General features: G+C 58.7%; 2 protein-coding genes across 5 annotated transcripts in view; one reads left to right on the forward strand and one right to left on the reverse strand.

Moving 5' to 3' along the window:
- The window catches only part of MAP4 (microtubule associated protein 4), a 190,539-nt gene extending 180,813 nt beyond the window's left edge, over positions 1 to 9,726 (forward strand). The window contains exons 17-20 of the mRNA XM_080829190.1: positions 4,384 to 4,465; positions 5,946 to 6,058; positions 7,888 to 8,077; positions 8,204 to 9,726. Of these exons, the coding sequence (XP_080685316.1) occupies positions 4,384 to 4,465; positions 5,946 to 6,058; positions 7,888 to 8,077; positions 8,204 to 8,211 (393 nt within the window). The 3' untranslated portion in view covers positions 8,212 to 9,726. The remainder of the gene's footprint in view (positions 1 to 4,383; positions 4,466 to 5,945; positions 6,059 to 7,887; positions 8,078 to 8,203) is intronic.
- A 1,123-nt stretch (positions 9,727 to 10,849) lies between these two features.
- DHX30 (DExH-box helicase 30) overlaps positions 10,850 to 17,478 on the reverse strand; it is a 29,473-nt gene continuing 22,844 nt past the window's right edge. For all 4 annotated transcript variants that reach the window (XM_080829206.1, XM_080829207.1, XM_080829208.1 and 1 more), the window contains 14 exons: positions 17,280 to 17,429; positions 15,250 to 15,402; positions 14,100 to 14,936; positions 13,759 to 13,834; positions 13,569 to 13,673; positions 13,128 to 13,303; positions 12,676 to 12,882; positions 12,499 to 12,580; positions 12,234 to 12,427; positions 11,980 to 12,139; positions 11,720 to 11,877; positions 11,506 to 11,609; positions 11,287 to 11,426; positions 10,850 to 11,174 (listed from right to left, as the gene is read on the reverse strand). In XM_080829206.1, coding sequence (XP_080685332.1) covers positions 10,921 to 11,174; positions 11,287 to 11,426; positions 11,506 to 11,609; positions 11,720 to 11,877; positions 11,980 to 12,139; positions 12,234 to 12,427; positions 12,499 to 12,580; positions 12,676 to 12,882; positions 13,128 to 13,303; positions 13,569 to 13,673; positions 13,759 to 13,834; positions 14,100 to 14,936; positions 15,250 to 15,402; positions 17,280 to 17,429 — 2,796 coding nt within the window. In that variant the 3' untranslated portion in view covers positions 10,850 to 10,920. The remainder of the gene's footprint in view (positions 11,175 to 11,286; positions 11,427 to 11,505; positions 11,610 to 11,719; positions 11,878 to 11,979; positions 12,140 to 12,233; positions 12,428 to 12,498; positions 12,581 to 12,675; positions 12,883 to 13,127; positions 13,304 to 13,568; positions 13,674 to 13,758; positions 13,835 to 14,099; positions 14,937 to 15,249; positions 15,403 to 17,279; positions 17,430 to 17,478) is intronic.

Consider the following 17,478-nt stretch of genomic DNA (forward strand, 5'->3'; position numbering starts at 1 on the left):
GAAACGACTGAGCCCCCGGCGCCCCATAAATGTTTTATTGTTGGGGGGAGGCCTCCTTAGACAACAAGGCATCCGGAAGCCGCCTGAGAGCAATGTTCGGGGGCGGCAAGAGGAGGGTAGATGGCCTGGACGGAGGCACTGTCCGTCCTTCCCTCAGCCCCTCCATGAAGCCAGCACAGACACACGTGCAGTGGAGAAAGTGTGGGCCCACCATGCAGGCCGAGCAGTGTCCCATGTCACAAACCTCGTCCCCTCCTGGATAGAGATTCTGAGGCGGACACCTGAGGAGAGGCCTGGAGCAGCACCCCAGTCAGTGCTCTAGAGCCCCCTGCCACCTGTACACACGTCCCCCTTGTTGGGAGCCAGGGACACGTGAGGGCAGGGAGCAGAGCAGATTTTCCCCCAATTGAAGATTTTGGGACTGTTTTTCTGCCATTTCACCCCCATGAGGAGAGACATGTGTGATGGGTTCTTACAGACCCGGTGGCTGTGTCATCTCAGCCTCTACCACTTCCTGCGGTGGGCTTCAGGGTGTCATAGGCCGGGGTGGTGGGGGGCACAGATGGCGCGAACAGCTAGAGTGAGGTGCAGGGCGTCCGCGGGTGGCGGGGCAGCAAGAGGACTGCAGAGGCGGCGTGGCTTCCGCTGGGGCAGCATGTCTGAGAGACACATGTCCTAGGTCAGGGAGGCGGCACGTGCCTCCCTAAAGCATCAAGTGGTGGCGAGGGGGCAGGGGGAAGTCGGGGAGGATTATCTGGAAGGGACTGTGCCTTCTCTCCGTGCCAGCCGCCACGTCTCAGATGCAGTGGGCCTCATTAAGTGAGGGGGACACAGTTACACTTTTTAAAACTTGAAGTTGTAGAGAATTTTCAAATACATACAAAAATAGGAAAAAACACTACGTGAACTGGATGAAACTTTTACCCAGCTTCCTTTATTATCCTTGTGGCCAGCCTTTTTTTTAAGTGATCTCTACACCCAGTGGGGGTCTCAGACCTGTGACCTGAGATCAAGAGTCGCATGCTCCACCAAGCCAGCCAGGTGTCCCTCCTTGTGCCCAGTCCTAGATACATCATTTGTCTGCAGATTCTCGGTTTATAACTTTAAGAGATAAGAACTCTTCACGTGTGTACATATGTGTGTGTATGTACATGTGTGTGGGACTCCCACTGACATGTTAAACAAGTTTGCTTATTTGAATCAAGATCCAAGTAAGGCTCATAAACTGTGATTGGTTGATGTGTCTCTTGTCTTAAGTTTCTTTTTACTCTGCAGGCCGCCTTCAGGTATTTTTCATGTGTTAACCAAGTGGCTTGTCCTTGAATCTGGATTCTGCTGATGACAGCCCCATGGTTTCATTTAGTGTACTCCTGTGTCCCTTGATAGTCTTTACATTGATTCAGGTTTGATCTCCCCCACCCCCAGAATTTTGCAAGACTTTCATAGGTCGTGGTGGTGTTTCACGTCGTGTTTCACTCTCTGGTTCTCTCTCTCTCGGGTGGCCAGTACCGAGAGCCATGTGTTCAGTAGGGGTGCACTGTGCTCCTTCCTCCTTCGTCCGCTGGCTGGAGCGTGTCTGTAAAGCAGAACTGCCCCCTCACCAGCTGTTGTTTACTTGAGGACCAGACAAGAAGTAAACAAATGGTGGCCTCAGTAGCAGAACGCTGGCTGAGGAAATGCGTGGGCTCTAGCCCTGGGCCAGTGAGCTCTGTCACTGCGTGCGGCTGTCTCAGGGTTGGCACGAGATGAGTTGCCACCGGTGCTGCGGGACACATCTGTCTTGGTTCGGTGGCTGCCAGACGTTTGGCTCAGAAAAGCACTTCCCTGTGTTCTCATTTCGAGAGAACTGCAGCCTTGTTGGAAATAGGAGACAACGTGGAGGCTGTCGTTTTGAGGGTAATAAGTCCTTTGTAAATGATGACTGAATGCGTGAACCACTTAGAGTCCTGGTGATGCTCACGTGCCTTCGTGATGATGTGAAGAAGAGGTGGAGTGAAGCTAGAGCCCGGGAGGCTTTGAAGAAGGTGGCCCTTGAGCTGGGCTTCGAGGGACGGGGAGGAGAATACGGTGGGCTTGCCAGGCGAGGGGCCAGTAGAGCAGCGAGGGACGATGGCTGACGCAAGCTGAGGATTATGGGAAATGACTCCGCGGCCGGCCCTGGGCTGCAGGTGGGCACAGGAAAATGCAGTAGGCATCGCACGTGTGCTCTTGGAGTACAGTCAAAACCGTATTTCCTCACGCTGACAAGAGGGAGAGGGTCCTAGAAGGTGATGTGACCCCACCAGCAGGTGTGGCACCTGCTGGCAGACCTCCCTGGGCCCCTGCCTGGGGGGCTTGACCCCAGTGGAAAGCTGGGCTCTTCCACAGAACCAGGGAGCAGCTGGGCCACTCACAGGACCCTGGAATCTTCATCCCAGAACCCGGGGCCCACCTGCAGATGAAACACAAGCCCTCAGTCCCAGTAGCGAAATGCTCACCCCAGCGGGATTCCTGTCAGATAGAAGGCTAGTTGTCCTTTGATGACTCCCCAGTGGTGAGCAGAAAGTCAGGTTAGCCAAAGCGTCGTGGAGCCTGGAGGCTGCGCCTCGTCGCTGCAGCTGTGGGCCTGGGGCCGCTGGCATGGGCTCTGCACCCGGACACAGCTGCGCAGGGCTCGGCGCTGCGAGAGGGTGAGGGGCCCGTCGTGCAGGGGGGCCTGAGTTCCCTGAACAACGAGCAGAGCAGCGGAACTGAGCAGCAGAACTGAGCAGTGTTCACGTATAAATCAGCAAAGTTTTGGTGGTGGTGGTGGCTTTTTGTTTTAACTTTTTTCTGCACATATTCTATGCAGAACGTCCTCCAGGGCCTCAGGTTCTGGTTCTTCAGGTTCTCCTGGGATCCCGTTTTCTCCTGAGCAGCTGCCTCTTCTGGTTTAGGAACAGCCTGCTCCCTCCAGTCAGGAGCAGCTCGTGGCGGCAGGGAGAGCGCGGTGTGGGCTCACCCGGCCCCGAGCCCTGGAAGCTCCATGCCACGTCTTAGTGGCTTTGTTCTCCTGTTCAGCTCCGTGACCAGGGAATCTGACTCCCACGCTTTCAGTTCAGCATGACTCTGCCTCTGCCTCTCTAAGCATGGGCAGTAAAGATTCGGCACTGTCTTGGGGCCGCCTACCCTGTGTCTGGCCCTGCTGTTCGGCCTGGGCCTGTGTCCCACCTCCACCCCTCCTCCATCGTGGCGACGGTGTGCCTCCAGTCGCTTCTGCAAAGGGACACCTTTCAGATACTTGGCACCGTTTCGATTATGCCTCCCTTGGATGGCCTGGGCCGTTTCACATGTGTTCTTAAAGTGAACGCAAAGGTTTGAGCCTCTTGATTTGCCTGATTTTGTAGGGTTTTCTGGGTCAAGTGAATAGTGAGACATTTTCAAAGATCACTTCAAACTGCTTACAGGAAGAGCATTGTTATTGTTTTTAATGGAAATATCCAGTGCTGGGAGGAGGATGTGGTCAGACAAACACTTGAGCTCGGTGGTGGATGTCCGTTGTCACATTTCTAGAAAGCAGTTAGGTCCCGTGGCTTAAGAACCTTAATACATACAGTCTAAACCTTTGGCCAGGTAACTGAAGTTCTGGGCATCCTGCTTACAGGGTCATCAGAATTGTCATGACTTCTGTTCACAAAGATACTTATTGCTGCCATGGTGGGGTTTTGTTTTTTTTTTTTAAGATTTTTTTGTGGGGAGAGAGAGTGAGGGGTGGGGGTGCAGAGGGAGAGAGAAAGTCCTAAGCAGACTCCACTGAGCGTGGAGCCCAACACGGGGCTCGATCCCACATCCCCACGATCATGACCCAAGCTGAAAACAAGTTAGATAAATGCCCATCCAACCAACTGCGCCCCCTAGGCACCCATGTTGCTGCCGTGGTTTTAATGGTGAAAAATTAGAAAAAATCCTAATGTTCAGTATCAGACATGGGTTAGGTTTATATAAGATCTTAGAGGATAGATTATTATATGTGGCCCCTCTTTACAATTCTCAACTTTTGTGGGGAAATGTTTGTAACATGAATGAAGCAGGAGTACGCATCCTAGACAGATGCCTGTGTGGTCACCCAGGAGGGAAACACGCACTGAGAAGACCTGGCAGGAGAACATGAAAACATTACTCCAGATTTTCTCTGAGCAAGGGGTTAATGGGTAAGATTTCAGGTGGAACAAAATGACATTTTAGATTTGGATCCAGACAAATGGGAGAAGAGCTGCCCAGCAGGTGCACCGTTGCAGCGGGGAGGGAGCGGCCCAGTATGCATGGGAACACCGCTTCGGTCGGCCTGGGGTGGGCGCGGAGGCTGCAGGCCCTGGGATACAGCCTCTCTCTGAGGCAATGCTCTTCTTGCGTTTGGTTTCTCAGGTTCAGATTCAGAATAAGAAGGTTGACATCTCTAAGGTCTCCTCCAAGTGCGGGTCCAAGGCCAACATCAAGCACAAACCTGGTGAGTGCTGCCTCCTACATCCCAATCCCAGCATGCCTGGGGTCTGTGGTCCTGCCAAGGCCGGCTGCATTGGTCATTCGCTCAGGATTCCTGGAGCTGCCCCCACCCAGGAGGCAGCTGCCAACTGCGCAGTGCAGTGACTGTCAGGGAGGGGGCTCTGGGCGCTCACCACCTCGGGGCTTCTGAGGAGGAGCAGGTCATGAAGGCTGCCGTTGGCCTGGGCATCACTGTCTCCAGCACCTGCCGCGGGCCTGGACCTCCCGGGTCACGGGCCAGGACCCGGTGCCCAAGGAGTTATCGGATTAGGCTCTTCTGAGGCAGTGGAACCTCGGCAGCCAGCCACGGCTGGGGGTCTCTCTGCTGCAGCGGGGGTGCAGTCAGCCCCAACCCTGGGTCCGGCTTCCCGGAGGCCAGGCACCAGGGCCAGTTCCCTCTCAGGAGAAAGTGTCATCATCCACTAGAGAACATGTCCTGTTTAAACGGATCAGAACAGTTTGGCCCTTAACTCAACGTCACCTTCCCCTTTTTATCTGGAAAATCTGCTCTTGTGTGATACCTCCCTCCTGAGTGCTGCTGACTGACTGGAGGCCCAGATTTTGCCTGGGGGGGTGGGATGGGAAGTGGACTTCAGGGTGGGGGCGAGTTGGCGAATGTGTCGAGAAGCTGCGACGTGAGCGGAGGAGACAGCTGCGTGAGGGAAGCCCAGCTGCGGGGCCTGGAGCAGGGTGACCCACCAGAGCAGTCTGGGCCCGGATCCTGTGGCTACACCGTGGCTGTGAGCTCTGAACCTTGTCCTGGTGTGCAGGCCACCTCCATGCCCCAGCCAGGCAAGGGCACTCGGCCCCGGGACCCTGTGCCTGTCCTTTCTAAACTCAGTGCCAAGACCACTCCCACCGCTCCTCCTTTTCCTGCACTGCAGAGAAGCCGCTTTCCACTTTCCGCCTTGTCACTACAGTGCAGCTCAGTTCAGCGGCTCAGACAGACCACAGTTCCATCCTGTCTGCCCATCACCAGCTTGACGGTGACTTTGGGCAAGCCATTCAGCTTTTCCAGCATCAGCGCTAGCAGCTGTGAAACCCAGATCCCGACCCTGACGGACAGAGCGTTCATAGGATGAAAGGAAGCTGGGGCACCCCGTACCCCCCAGTCGGAGGGAGTTACTGCACTGCCAAGAGAACCTAAAAGCACACGCCCTCGAGCCACCTTTAGATGTTTGGCTGGAGGCCGTGCCTCAGGCCTCTGGCAGAGGTGAGGGTGACTTTGCTTCTCTGTGGAGGCATTCCCGCTGGCCAGGTGCAGATTGTCAGCCCCACTTTGAGAAGATGAGTCCTCTGTGACAGGCACGTTCACTGTCCCCAGAGCCGCTGGGAGCAGGTCACATTGTTTTCTGTACTGGGCACGCAGCAGGTCTTCGGCCAAGCTAGGATTCCTGTTCCAGCCTCCTGATTTTGCCTGTGTGACCGGTGGTTTTTGGTTCCAGGTGGAGGAGATGTCAAGATTGAAAGTCAGAAGTTGAACTTCAAGGAGAAGGCCCAGGCGAAGGTGGGATCCCTCGATAATGTGGGCCACCTGCCCGCAGGAGGTGCCGTGAAGGTAGCGAGTGGGGCAGCGAGGGCCACAGCAGGGGACGCCGCCTGGCCGGGGTGGGCGGGGTGCAGCTGGATTTGGGGTCCCAGCAGCTGGGTGCCTGTCACCGCCTCTCACTACCGTCAGGAGTCCTGTTCCCCCACGCCGTTGTGTGTTCCCCGTGTTCATCATCAGTCCCGAGTGAGGCAGGAGAGGTAAAGAGGCCCCGGCCCAGCGGCCTCTGCCCTGTCCACCTGGGGAGAGACCCTCTCCTGAGAGCCGGGCCTGCCTTTCTGAGCCCATCTCAGCCATTTCCAAAGGGCCTGTGAGCTGGGACGCTACTCCCCCACAAGGTGGGTGGTCCGCGTGGCCTGTCCCTGTCTGCCTCATGAGAGGGCACGTGGGGACGTGCTGCATGCAAGGTTCTGCTGGGCCCGTGAGCAGGGTAGCACGGCTTCGGCCGCCAGGCCCACCCCAGGCTGGGGCTCTGGGAGAGCGCTCAGGTGGGCAGGGCTTCCCATTCTCGAGCCTGGCTGGGCCTCTCCTGCCTTCCTTCCCTCTCTCCCTCCCGCCTTCCCTTCCTCCCTCCTTCCACAGCACCACGAGACCCTTTGTGCCAAGATGCTGTTGTCCTCTGTTCCGTGTTGTTGCGGGGGTGGAGGGACCCCGGGGGTAGCAGCTTGCTGAGGAGAGGTGCAGCTGCTCAGGGGAAGGGGAGCAGGGGTGAGGGCAAAGAGCAGCTTTGCCCTCACCCCTCCAGCCTGGCCCTGTCACAGACTGTCAGTCATGCCTCCAGACCTTGTGAGGATCCACTCCCTAATCCGTCCTCGTGGGGCACTAGCTCAGATGTCGTCCCTTGTCCAAGGTCACATGGCAGGTACTCTGGACCAGGGTTTGCACCTGGGCCTTCTGACCCCCCAAGTCTGGTGTTCTTTATTCACATCATCTCCTTTTATTATTTCTGGAATTGTTTTCCAATACAGAGGCCTGTCTCCTTCACTGTTGTGATTAGAAACCACTGTGGAGTCCTCATTGTCCTCTTTTGGGCATTCTGGGGCCCAGGGGTTCCAGCTCCCCACTGGCCTTCCCTTTTCTGCTTTACTCATACTGGGTGTTCAGCGCCTACGCCATCCTCCTCCTGGGAAGCCCTTGGGGCCCCAAAGTTTCCCCGGGTCACACCTCTCTGGCCACCCCTCCCGTATCCCCAGGCTCCAGGAGGGTGCCCAGCACAGCAGAGGCCTCCGTGTCTGGAGACGGCTAGGTCAACAGGCAGGGGTGCCCCCAAGTTTCCAAGAGAGCCTCTCTGTGCAGCCCCTCTGCGGTGGGAGTGGTCTGGAGTTCACTGGGTCAGAGGTGGCAGGCTGCACCCCTCCGACCTGACTTCAGGCTCCTAGAGCTCCCTAGCTGGCCTGTAGCACCCCTGCTTCCCAGCCAGTTGCAGACCCATACACTAGCGATCGTCCCCCGGGTTTTTGCTGATGATCTGCTGTCACAGCTAGCTGTTTGGTGCCATCAGTGAGAAGCCTGCCCCTCTCACCTTTCACTCCAGAAAGACTTCAGGAAACCTTGCCCTTCTCGGAGGAGTCTCCCGAAGTGTGTCACTAGCTAGGCTGCACGCTGGGCCTAGGGCTGTGCTCTCCTGCCCCTGGGCCTGTGCTCCTGCTCTGCGCTGGGCCAGGCCTTGGGGTCAGGAGTTGCCTCATGGTGGGGGATCGGGGTGGGGAGTACCTGGCCTAGATTCTTCGGCCAACTGGGGGCAGGGGTGGGCGGGGGCTGTGTGTAAAACCCACCACCATCACCCATCCCACCTCCTCCCCGACTGACCCTGCACTGTCTCCCCCACTGTTTCATTGTAGACTGAGGGCGGTGGCAGCGAGGCCCCTCCGTGTCCGGGCCCCCCCGCTGGGGAGGAGCTGGCCATCCCTGAGCCGGCGCCTGAAGCTGGCGCCCCCACTTCAGCCAGTGGCCTCAGTGGCCACACCACCCTGGCAGGGGGTGGTGACCAAAGGGAGGCCCAGACCTTGGACAGCCAGATCCAGGAGACAAGTAAGTGGCTGGGCTTGGCCTGAGGGCCAGCCGGGGGCCCTGCCACTGGCTGCAAATTGAAACTTTTTTTTTTTTTTTGAGTAGAGTGTGGCCTAAATTTTAACCAAGCAACCTTTTATTTTCCAGGCATCTAATGATGACATTCTGGTCTCGTCTTCCGTTCCCTGTGTTCCCCCTCTTGTGTCCCTTGTTCCCCTCTCCCTTCCCTCCTCCCGTGTCACTGCAGATTGAGACCTACAGGCTGACGTTCCGGGCAAACGCCAGGGCCCGCACCGACCACGGGGCTGACATTGTCTCCCGCCCCCCCTACTTCCCTGGCGGCCCCAGCTCAGGCACCCGGCCCCTTGGCTCCCTCTCCCGGGCTGCGATCTAGACCCCACACGGCTTGGATGCTGGGCAGTCCTCCAGGCCCTACCCCCTTCCCCCGCCCTGCTTGCCCCGGGCAGCAGCAGACCCGCCCCCAAACCTCCACTGCTCCCTGCCCTGGGCCCCGCTACTTGCTTTGTTCCTGTCCCATCATTGCGCACCGCTCTGCAGACGAGCTTGGGAGGTGAATGGGTTGGGGAGGCCAACTTGGGATCTTACGGGATCTAGGAGTGGGGGAACCGGATTCCAGCCTCTTCTTTGGGTTTTTTGGACCAAACCCAAGAGAAACTGACATACCCACCCTCCTCGCTGGGCCTACCTGGAGAGAAGAGTGGAGCTGGACAGCCGCATGGTGGCAGGATGCTGACTGCACCCCCCGGAGCCCGCTAAGCCACTGCCTCTCCCTGTGACCCTCTGTGGTGCCCACTGTTCAGGTGGGGCCAGGCACCTCTTGCTGCCCTGCCCCAAGTTAGTTAGGGGTCAGCTCTGACTGTCCTCACTGCTTCCCATACCCGCCAAGCTGCTGTCACACACTCTTTTCTTTTTTCTTTTTTTTTTTTTTAATAACCTAAAAACTGGTAGAGGAGATTTGCAGGTTGAAGCCATGTCTAAATGAAAGTCCTCAGTAGGTGTTAAAGGAAATAGGGAGGGGAGATCCTTAAGCCTCCAGCCAGGAGGTCAGGCATCAGGGGCTGCCCTGGCTTGGGCAGCTTGGGGCCCCAGAGAAGGTGTGGGCACGGCAGGTGAGGTGCAGGGCTGTGGCCTGGTGAGCAGGGAGGGCATACTAGGGACTGGTCAGAGTGTGGTCTGGTGGTTCTGGTGTTTGGTGTGTATGCTGCTTTTCTTTTCTAACCAAGAGGCTGGTTTTGGCATCTCTATCTGTCTCATTCCCTGGGATCTAGTAGGAGGTACAAGTTTGGGGCTGGAGAAACAGGGAAGGACTCTGGAGGTCATAATCCTCCAGACTCGCAGGCCTAGGACACCAGAGTCCTCAGGTACCAGGTAGCCCAAGATGTCCAGATTCATGTGGGGGATGGGGAATCAGGTGTGGAAATTTCAAAAAGGCATGAGACAGGCCATCTCCCCCACCCCTAACAGCCTGACTGGGGAGGGGGAGAGGTGAGGCCAGCCTGTGCAGGGGTGTCCCAGCTAGGCCCGGTCTTGGGACGGCTGCAATGATGAGAAATCCCGGGAATTGTATTGACACGAAGATTCTTATTGCACTTGTATTTTTTTTTTTGTATTAAAGTTTGCATGGTTTCTAATAAAGGATTAAAATGTAACACTTTGTAGTGAAATGGCCGGGAGTCTCCCAGGGCGTCTCCTCTGGAGGAGCATCTCCTGCAACACAGACTTGCCCCTTGAGGCCACCAGACTTGGCCCCTCACCGCCCCACCCCGCCACTGCGCCTGCTGTCCCCCTTCCTGGAGCCCAGGAGGAAGGGTTCTTGACGTTGGTTCCAATCGGACCTCCATGTAGAAGGCGGGCATCTGGGCTGGCAGGTTCTTCCACTTCGGAGGTAGCATTTCCCTTGGGGAGGTGGGACACCACATCCGCAGCTCCCGGAGCACGTGCTGCAGGGGGCTGGTGGAGAAAGCCTTCCCCTGCACCAGACACTAGAGTGCCGTGTGCCAAGGACATCGGGGCATCCACGTTTTGTCAGCAGGAGAAAGGGACGGAAGGCAGCTGGGGAGGAAGCAGTAGGCCCTGCAGGGCCGGAAAGTACCTGTGCCCTCCTCTTTAGCCCCGGGGCCACAGATGCTGAGGCAGGTGACTGGTTCTCAGTCCGAGGGAAGGGCTGGGAGAGGTGAGCCCCGTGGGGAACAGTCTGTGTGGGCTGGCATGGTCCCAGCTCCCCTGAAGCATCCCCCAAGGCCAAGAAGGTGCCCTGACAGCATGTGGGTGCATTTCTGCACCTCCAGTTTGCTTCTGGCTCAGCCATTGCCTGTGTCAATCTGTGATACTGTTGTACTGATCTCAAGAGTCAATAAAGCTCATGATATCCTACCGCACAGGCCCCGTCTCTTCTGTCCGTCCTGGTTTGTCTCCAGCCCCAGCATCACTGGCCTTGTCCCCTAGTGCATCCGCTGGCCTCAACAGGCTGCTGGGTACCATGCTGTCTTGATGACCTTAGCAAAGTCGCAGCTCACAGAAGGGCCACTGTACCACCTAAGGCCCCTGGAAGGTTATGGTTCAGGTGGCCTTCGCTGCCTGTGGAACTTCTCCCTGGTTCTGCTCAGGGGGCCAAGAGGTAAAGATTCGCAAAGAGCCCACAGTGAACCACTGGCCCCGAGAGGGAGGCCAGGGTCCTGACCCAGAAAAGGCGGCAGCCCTGGGCCCTGCAAGAAGCAGGAGCATGGGTGCCGGGCCCCTGAGAGAGGAGCCCCCCGCGGAGAGCAATGCTCACAAGGGATAAATAGAACTTTATTTTAAATAAACATTTGCACTCTGTACACAGCCCCAGCAGACAATGGGGCTCAGTCATCCGCCGTCTTGCGCACGTCGAAGCTGCCGCAGGGCCCACGCAGCAGCTCCGCCAGCAGCGCCAGCAGCTGCCCGTGCTCCTGCTGCACGCCCGGCGGCAGAGCAGCCAGCTCACTGCGCAGGCTCCGCTCCACCATGCGGCCCAGCGCCCGGCGCAGCTCCCGCAGCAGCCGCACGGTGCGCGAGTCCCCTTCTAGCCGCAGCAGATCACTGTCGCTCAGGGAGATGGTGGCCCGGCGCCCATCGTCTGTAGGGGGTGGGGGAAGAGAGCGCAGAGGTGAAGCCAGGCCGGGGGCTCCCCACAATGGGACGCAGACCAGCCCAAGCCGCGGTGGGGCAGAAGGCAGGTAAGTACCCACCACGGATGTGGACATCCCCATCGGTCAGCAGCAGCACAGCTAGCGGGTGCACCTGGGAGGAGTCCCGGACGAAGACACTGCCATTGGACTTGACAGCCATGAAATACGTCAGCCACCGGCTCCGCAGCCGCGTGGCCTCTCTACAGAATAGAATGCAGGGGTGAGCCCACCCTTCTCGACCAGGCCAGCCGCCCTTCCCCGGCCCTGCCTGCTTCCCACCTGTTAATGGTCGACTTGTGTAGCAAGATGTTTCCTGATTTGGTCCTGTAAGTGACGCTGTTGGGCTTGAATTTGCCCTGCCGGGTCACCTTGCCCTGTCTCACCTGCAAGGATCAAAGGAGACGGGTGGGCTGAGCGAGGAGCAGGGTGGTAGGGGGTGGGGTTGATGGGGGAAGGAGACTGGGGCCCGCTGGCCCCTTCCCCAAGGCAGCACCTGGATGAGGTTGGGGTAGAGGCCCGCCATCAGCACACCCTTCACCAGCTCCTCCTCTTCACTGTACTCGTTGCACTGGGCAGAGGCCAGGGTGCAGTCTGAGGGCTTCCCCACCAGGAAAGCCTCGTAAATGTTCTCCGAGAACTGCTTGATGAGTCCTGGGGAGGTGAAGGCTGGCTAAGCCTGCGACCCCTAAGCCACAAGGCTGGGGAACCACAGGCCTGGGCCTCAGGTGGGGGTGGGGGGGAAGGGCCACTGACCGTGGATGAACCGCAGGCTGGGGGCGTACAGCAGGTTTTCCTCCAGATAGTTTTCACGGGAGCTGCGGTCCTGCCAGCGCAGCACCTCCTCCCAGCCGGCGACGGCCCGCACAAAGGCCAGGTGGTCACTGCCGCTGTCATGGCTTAATAGTGCCTTCACCTGGAAGGGAGCAGGAGGGGGCACCAAGGCCACAGGGTGAGGGCCGGCGGCGATGGCAGCTTCGGGACAGGGTGGGGGAGGGACTGGGTCTGACCTTGTCCACCTCCGCCCTGTTCTGCAGGCTACTGCTGAAGGGGTCCCGGGTGAGGCAGGAAACGACCACCAGCAGCGGGTGCAGGCAACGGAAGATGGCGGCCAGCACTATGGCCTTGGCCAGCCGGGGGTCAGTGGAGATGTGGGCCAGGCGCTGCCCCAGGGTGGTCAGGTACTCCCGCTGGTCCAGCACCCCTGCAACAGCTCCGCAGTCAGACTCGCCCTCAGAGCCACCCTGCAGCCCTGCCCGGCCCGGCCCCACTCACCGATCTCCTGGAGCAAGATCACAGCCTCATCCACCGCCTTGATGTTCGGACTGTCCACGGCCTTGGAAAGGAACTCCACTGCCTACAGCAAGCAGCAGCCAGATGTAGGCCTTGAGCCTCACAGCCCACCTGCCCCACACCAAGTCCAGCCCCAGCCCAGCTCCCGCTCTGGCGCACCGTCTTCTCAGGCATGTGGATTTTGGCTTGTAGCACCAGGTTCTCGAGGGGCGTGCGCAGAATCTCCGGCACTTGGAAAGGGACCATTTTCTCCAGCCGGCTCCGCGGGAACAGGTGGTAGGCAAAGCCTGACTGGCAGCGGCCCGCCCGGCCCCGGCGCTGGATCACGTTGGCTCGTGACACCCACACAGTCTCCAGGCAGGACACCTGGGGGAGGGGGCAGGTGAGCAGCGACGCAGAGGCCAACAGGCCTTCCTCAGCGCTGCCCCTCGTCTGGCCTTCACCTCACTTAATCCCTCAACGGCCCCCCCACAACAGGGACACCGAGAGCCCACGAGTGCGGCCTTCTCCGGACACACACGGCAGGTCCAAGGCTGATCTGGGCTGGGGGCCACCTCGGAACTTGTAGTTCTTCCCCCAGGGGCTGGCTGGGCCCAGGAGATGGGTGCCACCTTGGTCTTCAGGTCATAGCGCTCCTCCTTGTGCAGACCGCTGTCCACCACATGCACAATATCATTGACTGTGATCGACGTCTCCGCGATATTGGTGGCCAACACAATCTTGCGCACCCCAACCGGCGGCTGCTGGAATATGGCCTTCTGGTCCATCATGGGGATGTTGGAGTGCACTGGTGGACAGCAAGAACATGCTGGTTATGGGCACAGCTCCTGCTCCCTGTGATGAGGCCACAGGGCAAGGATTTTGATCCCATTTTGATGGAACTGAGGCCCAGATCAAAACGATATATGCCCACCCAAAGTGGAAAAGACAGCAAAAGCAGGGCAAGCTGATCAGAAACCCAGGCCCCTGGAGTCCCCGCTGGGTTAGAGTCCCCAGGCCAGAGGGCAAGACTGGTGTGTGGGGGCCATCGCACCTCACTCGCCCACTCTCACCTGGCAGGATGAGGTACTTGCTTTCGTGCATGCCCAGGGCCTCCTGGAGGCGTTGCTGTACTCCTTTGATCTCCTGCCAACCGGGCAGGAAGCAGAGGATTCCACCTGAAAAGGGGCCCTGCAGGCATGAGCCGTCACTCTTGGCAGCTGGCGGTCAGGGTGGGCACAAGGCAGAAGGGAGAGCACCCACCTGGCTCCCCTCGGGCATCGATGTGCAGAACCAGATCCGTCACGAGGTCCAAATCGAGTGCGCACTCATCCTCAGACTGGGGGGTTGGGGGGAGAGGCCACAGTCACAGGCCCAGGGCAAGGACGCAGCTGGTCTGTGACTCAGCGAGGCCAAGGCACTCAACAGGTCACCCCTGCCCAACCCTCACTACCCCCCTGCCCAGGAACCCTGACCGTTCTGTTTCTGTCAAGGACACAGACTTGGGAGCACAGCCTCGCCAAAAGCCATGGCACCACAGGGGCAGGGAGGCGGGGAAGCCAGAGGAAAGGCTGGGGCGGGCGGGGGCAGGTGGGTCCCCTCACCTCGTGGTGCCGGTGCCGGTGCGGGTACTGGTGCTTGCCCAGCTTGGCCAGGATGTCCTCCAAGTAGTGCTCCTTGACCGGGTACATGAAGCCCGGCACCTTGATGACAGGGCAGCCACCAAAGTAGCGGGAGAAGCGCTCGTTATCGCCTGTGGCGCTCATGAGCACGAGTCGCAGGGCTGGGTTGAGCCGCTGCAGGCCCTTGAGCAGAATCAGCAGGAAGTCCGTGTTCACGTCCCGCTCGTGGACCTCGTCCACAATGACGTGGCTCACGCCCTCCAGGCTGGGGTTGCTCTGCAGCTTCCGCAGCAGGATGCCCACGGTGCAGAAGAGCAGGGCTCCGCCGCGGGCTGGGGGCTTGCTTTCCAACCGCACCTGGAAGCCCACATTCCGGCGCAAGGAGGGGCCCAGTTCATGGCTGACCCTCTGTGCCACGGACACAGCGGAGATGCGACGCGGCTGCGTGATGATCACGTTGCAGCGGGCGCCGCGGCCCTCGGTCACGTAGCGCTCCAGCAGCAGCTGGGGGATACGCGTGGTCTTGCCGCAGCCCGTGTCCCCAGAGATGACCACCACTGGGTGCTGCTCGATGGCGTTGAGGATGGTGTCCCGATGCGGGTCCACAGGGAGCTGGGGGGCCTCCTGCCAGACTGGCCCTCGCCGCCGCCACAGCTCCAGCAAGTTCTGGCTCAGGCGTACCTCCTCTGCTTCTGACAGGGGCACGTAGGGCTTGCCTGTGATAGGGTCACTCAGGGGCCCTGAGTCCTTGCCCAGGGGCAAGACGTCTTCACTCTGCAGCCGGAGCTCCGGGGAGATCCAGGAACTGTCCACAGGGTACTGAGGGATGGGAGAAGCAAGCACAGCAGTGAAGGACAGATACTTTCTTCCTCATTCACTCAAGAGCCCCTCCACACGGTTCACCTGGGCCAGACGCCGTGGCCCAGCCCGCTGGTGGGGGACTCCATGCACAACTGCCCGAGGCCTCTCACGGGCGAGACCGGGCTGCTTGGGGCCAGGGTGCTCCCGGGCTCCAGCCTCAGTGGGGACAAGGGGTGGGTGGCAATGCCCACTGCACCCGGAGGCGTTCAGTCAGGAGAAACTGGACGGAGCCAGGGGTGGGGGTGGAGAGGGATTCTCTGGGCTCTCTTACATGGTTCAGGAAGGTCTCTATCTTTCGGAGGATAGGCTCAGGCACCTGGATGGTGCACGGCCGGCGCTGCGTCTCACCCAGTTCACGCAGAGAGGCCAGGTTATACATGGCATGGGTAAGCGGCTCGTTGTTGCGGTCCACCAGGCCCAGGCTCTGCAGAGGGGACACGCGTGGCTCACTCTGGGCCCCTGCCGCCCCAGAACCAGCCCACACAGGCTCAGAAGCTTGAGCGAAATCACGCAGAGCAAATGTTTCTCTAAGAGATTTTGAGTTTTAGTAGACATTGTACAGAGAAGAGCAATTAGGAACCTGGAAAACATAATCTCCACCCTGTCCCAAAACATAACTAGTTAAAAATCATCACAAGAACAAGACCCGACATGTCCAGGAGGAATGCCCCTCAGAAACCTCTCCTGGAGCAGTGGGGACCCCACAGCAGCCCAACCTCACCTCTATGAATTCCCAGCATGGACCTCTAAGCCAGGAGGGCCGGGCCCTTACTGACCCCATCAGAGCCTCACAGCACCCTGTTTTCACTACCTCCAAAGCACACCCCACCCCCTGCAACCTTTCTGGTCCAGCTGCCATCCCACCCTGTCTCCACATGGCACCCATTCCTCCTGTGACCCCCTCATACCAACGTAGACAGAATTTCTTACAAATGTCTATTAATACAACTTGATAAACACATGCTCCAAGTCACCTCGCCAAACCTAAGCCAAGGTGTCCCAACACCTCGGGCAGGTGTGCAAAACCGGTCTTTCCTCCCTACTCCCGTGCTCCTGTCCCCTGTGCTATCAGGACTGCTTGCCCCCCAAGACTCCCTCCTTCAGGAAGACTACCCCCACAGGGGCTCACCAACTCCCTCTGGGCTCCTGGCCGACCCCAAGGGCAAGCATCTAGTCCCCTGGGGCACGGAGGTGCTCACATAGCCACCTCGCTCCTGGGTTTCCACCTTTCCCAGGCCTGCAGGTTTGCCCGCGGCCTCTGACCAGCGGCCAGCCAGCTGCATGCTCCACACTGCTGCCACCTGGGAGCTGGCTCCTTCCTGTGACACACCCACACTTGTGACGCTCCCTGTCCTCAGTGTCTATCCAGCTAAGACTCAAGACTTCCACAAAGTTCCATCCGTCAATAGAGCCACAGGTACCATACCTCTCCCTCTTTTTTTTTTTTTGAGATTTCATTCATTCACCTCTTTGAGAGCGCACACACACAAGTCAGGGGAAGGGCAGAGGGAGAGACTCTCAAGCAGACCCCCTGCTGAGCCCTGAGCCCAACATCCCAGGCTTGATCCCAGGACCCCGAGAACATGACCCGAGCTGAAACCAAGAGTCAGATGCTTAACGGACTGCACCCCCAGGTGCCCCGATCCCTCCTCCATTCTCCTGGCTCTCACTACCTCTCACCAGCAGCTGTGGCTAAAATGGGGTTCCCAGAGCCCAACATGCACCAAAGGTCTATCTGACCAGAGCAAAGAGCAGGGCCTCCTCGCCCTCTTCCCCTGCACACAAAACCTGTGCTGATGTGCGTTCAGATCACCCACTTCTGGGGCAGTCACGGCAGTGCTGGCTCCCACCACTGCGCACAGCTGGACTCCGAAGCCTCTAACTGCCTCACCTTGGGGCTCACAGAGATAACGCTTTATGATCCATTTTGCCCACAAAGCCCAGGTAATCTAGATCTTTCTAGACACCAAGTCTGCCTCTCAGCAAGGGCACCATTCCCCCAGCTCTGTGCCATTCAAAACAACACCCATGTCCCCTCCCTGCTTCACCTGGGTTCTGGCAACACGACCAATAAGGCTGAGTTCCAAGCAAAGCACCTTCGGAGTGAGTAGGATATTCTTGGGAACAGCAGCCACATGGCCTGACAAGCAAGGCTTGGACATCAGATGCTTTTGTGCTCAGGCCAAAGGCCTGGTGTGGTAGATTCCATTTCCTGGAGAACTGGACCAATTCGCCAAGGGTAGGGGAGCTCCAAGACCTCGCACATAACGTGCCAGGGAGCATCCCCCCGCCCCGACTCACCTTCAGTTTCTTGCAGGCCAGGGCCGCTGCCTTATTCTCAGCCTCTGCTTTGCGGCGCCCTTTGGCGACAAAGGTCATGGGACAGGGCCAGAGCAGAGTGAGGGTGGACAGCTTGGTCTTGGTGCCCACAGTATGGAACTGCATGAGGTTCTACATAGAAGGCAAGAGAGATGGCTATAGAAAGGCAGAGAATGCAGTT

This window comes from Martes martes, assembly GCF_963455335.1.
Source record: "Martes martes genome assembly, chromosome: 1".
Classification (NCBI taxonomy): domain Eukaryota; kingdom Metazoa; phylum Chordata; class Mammalia; order Carnivora; family Mustelidae; genus Martes; species Martes martes.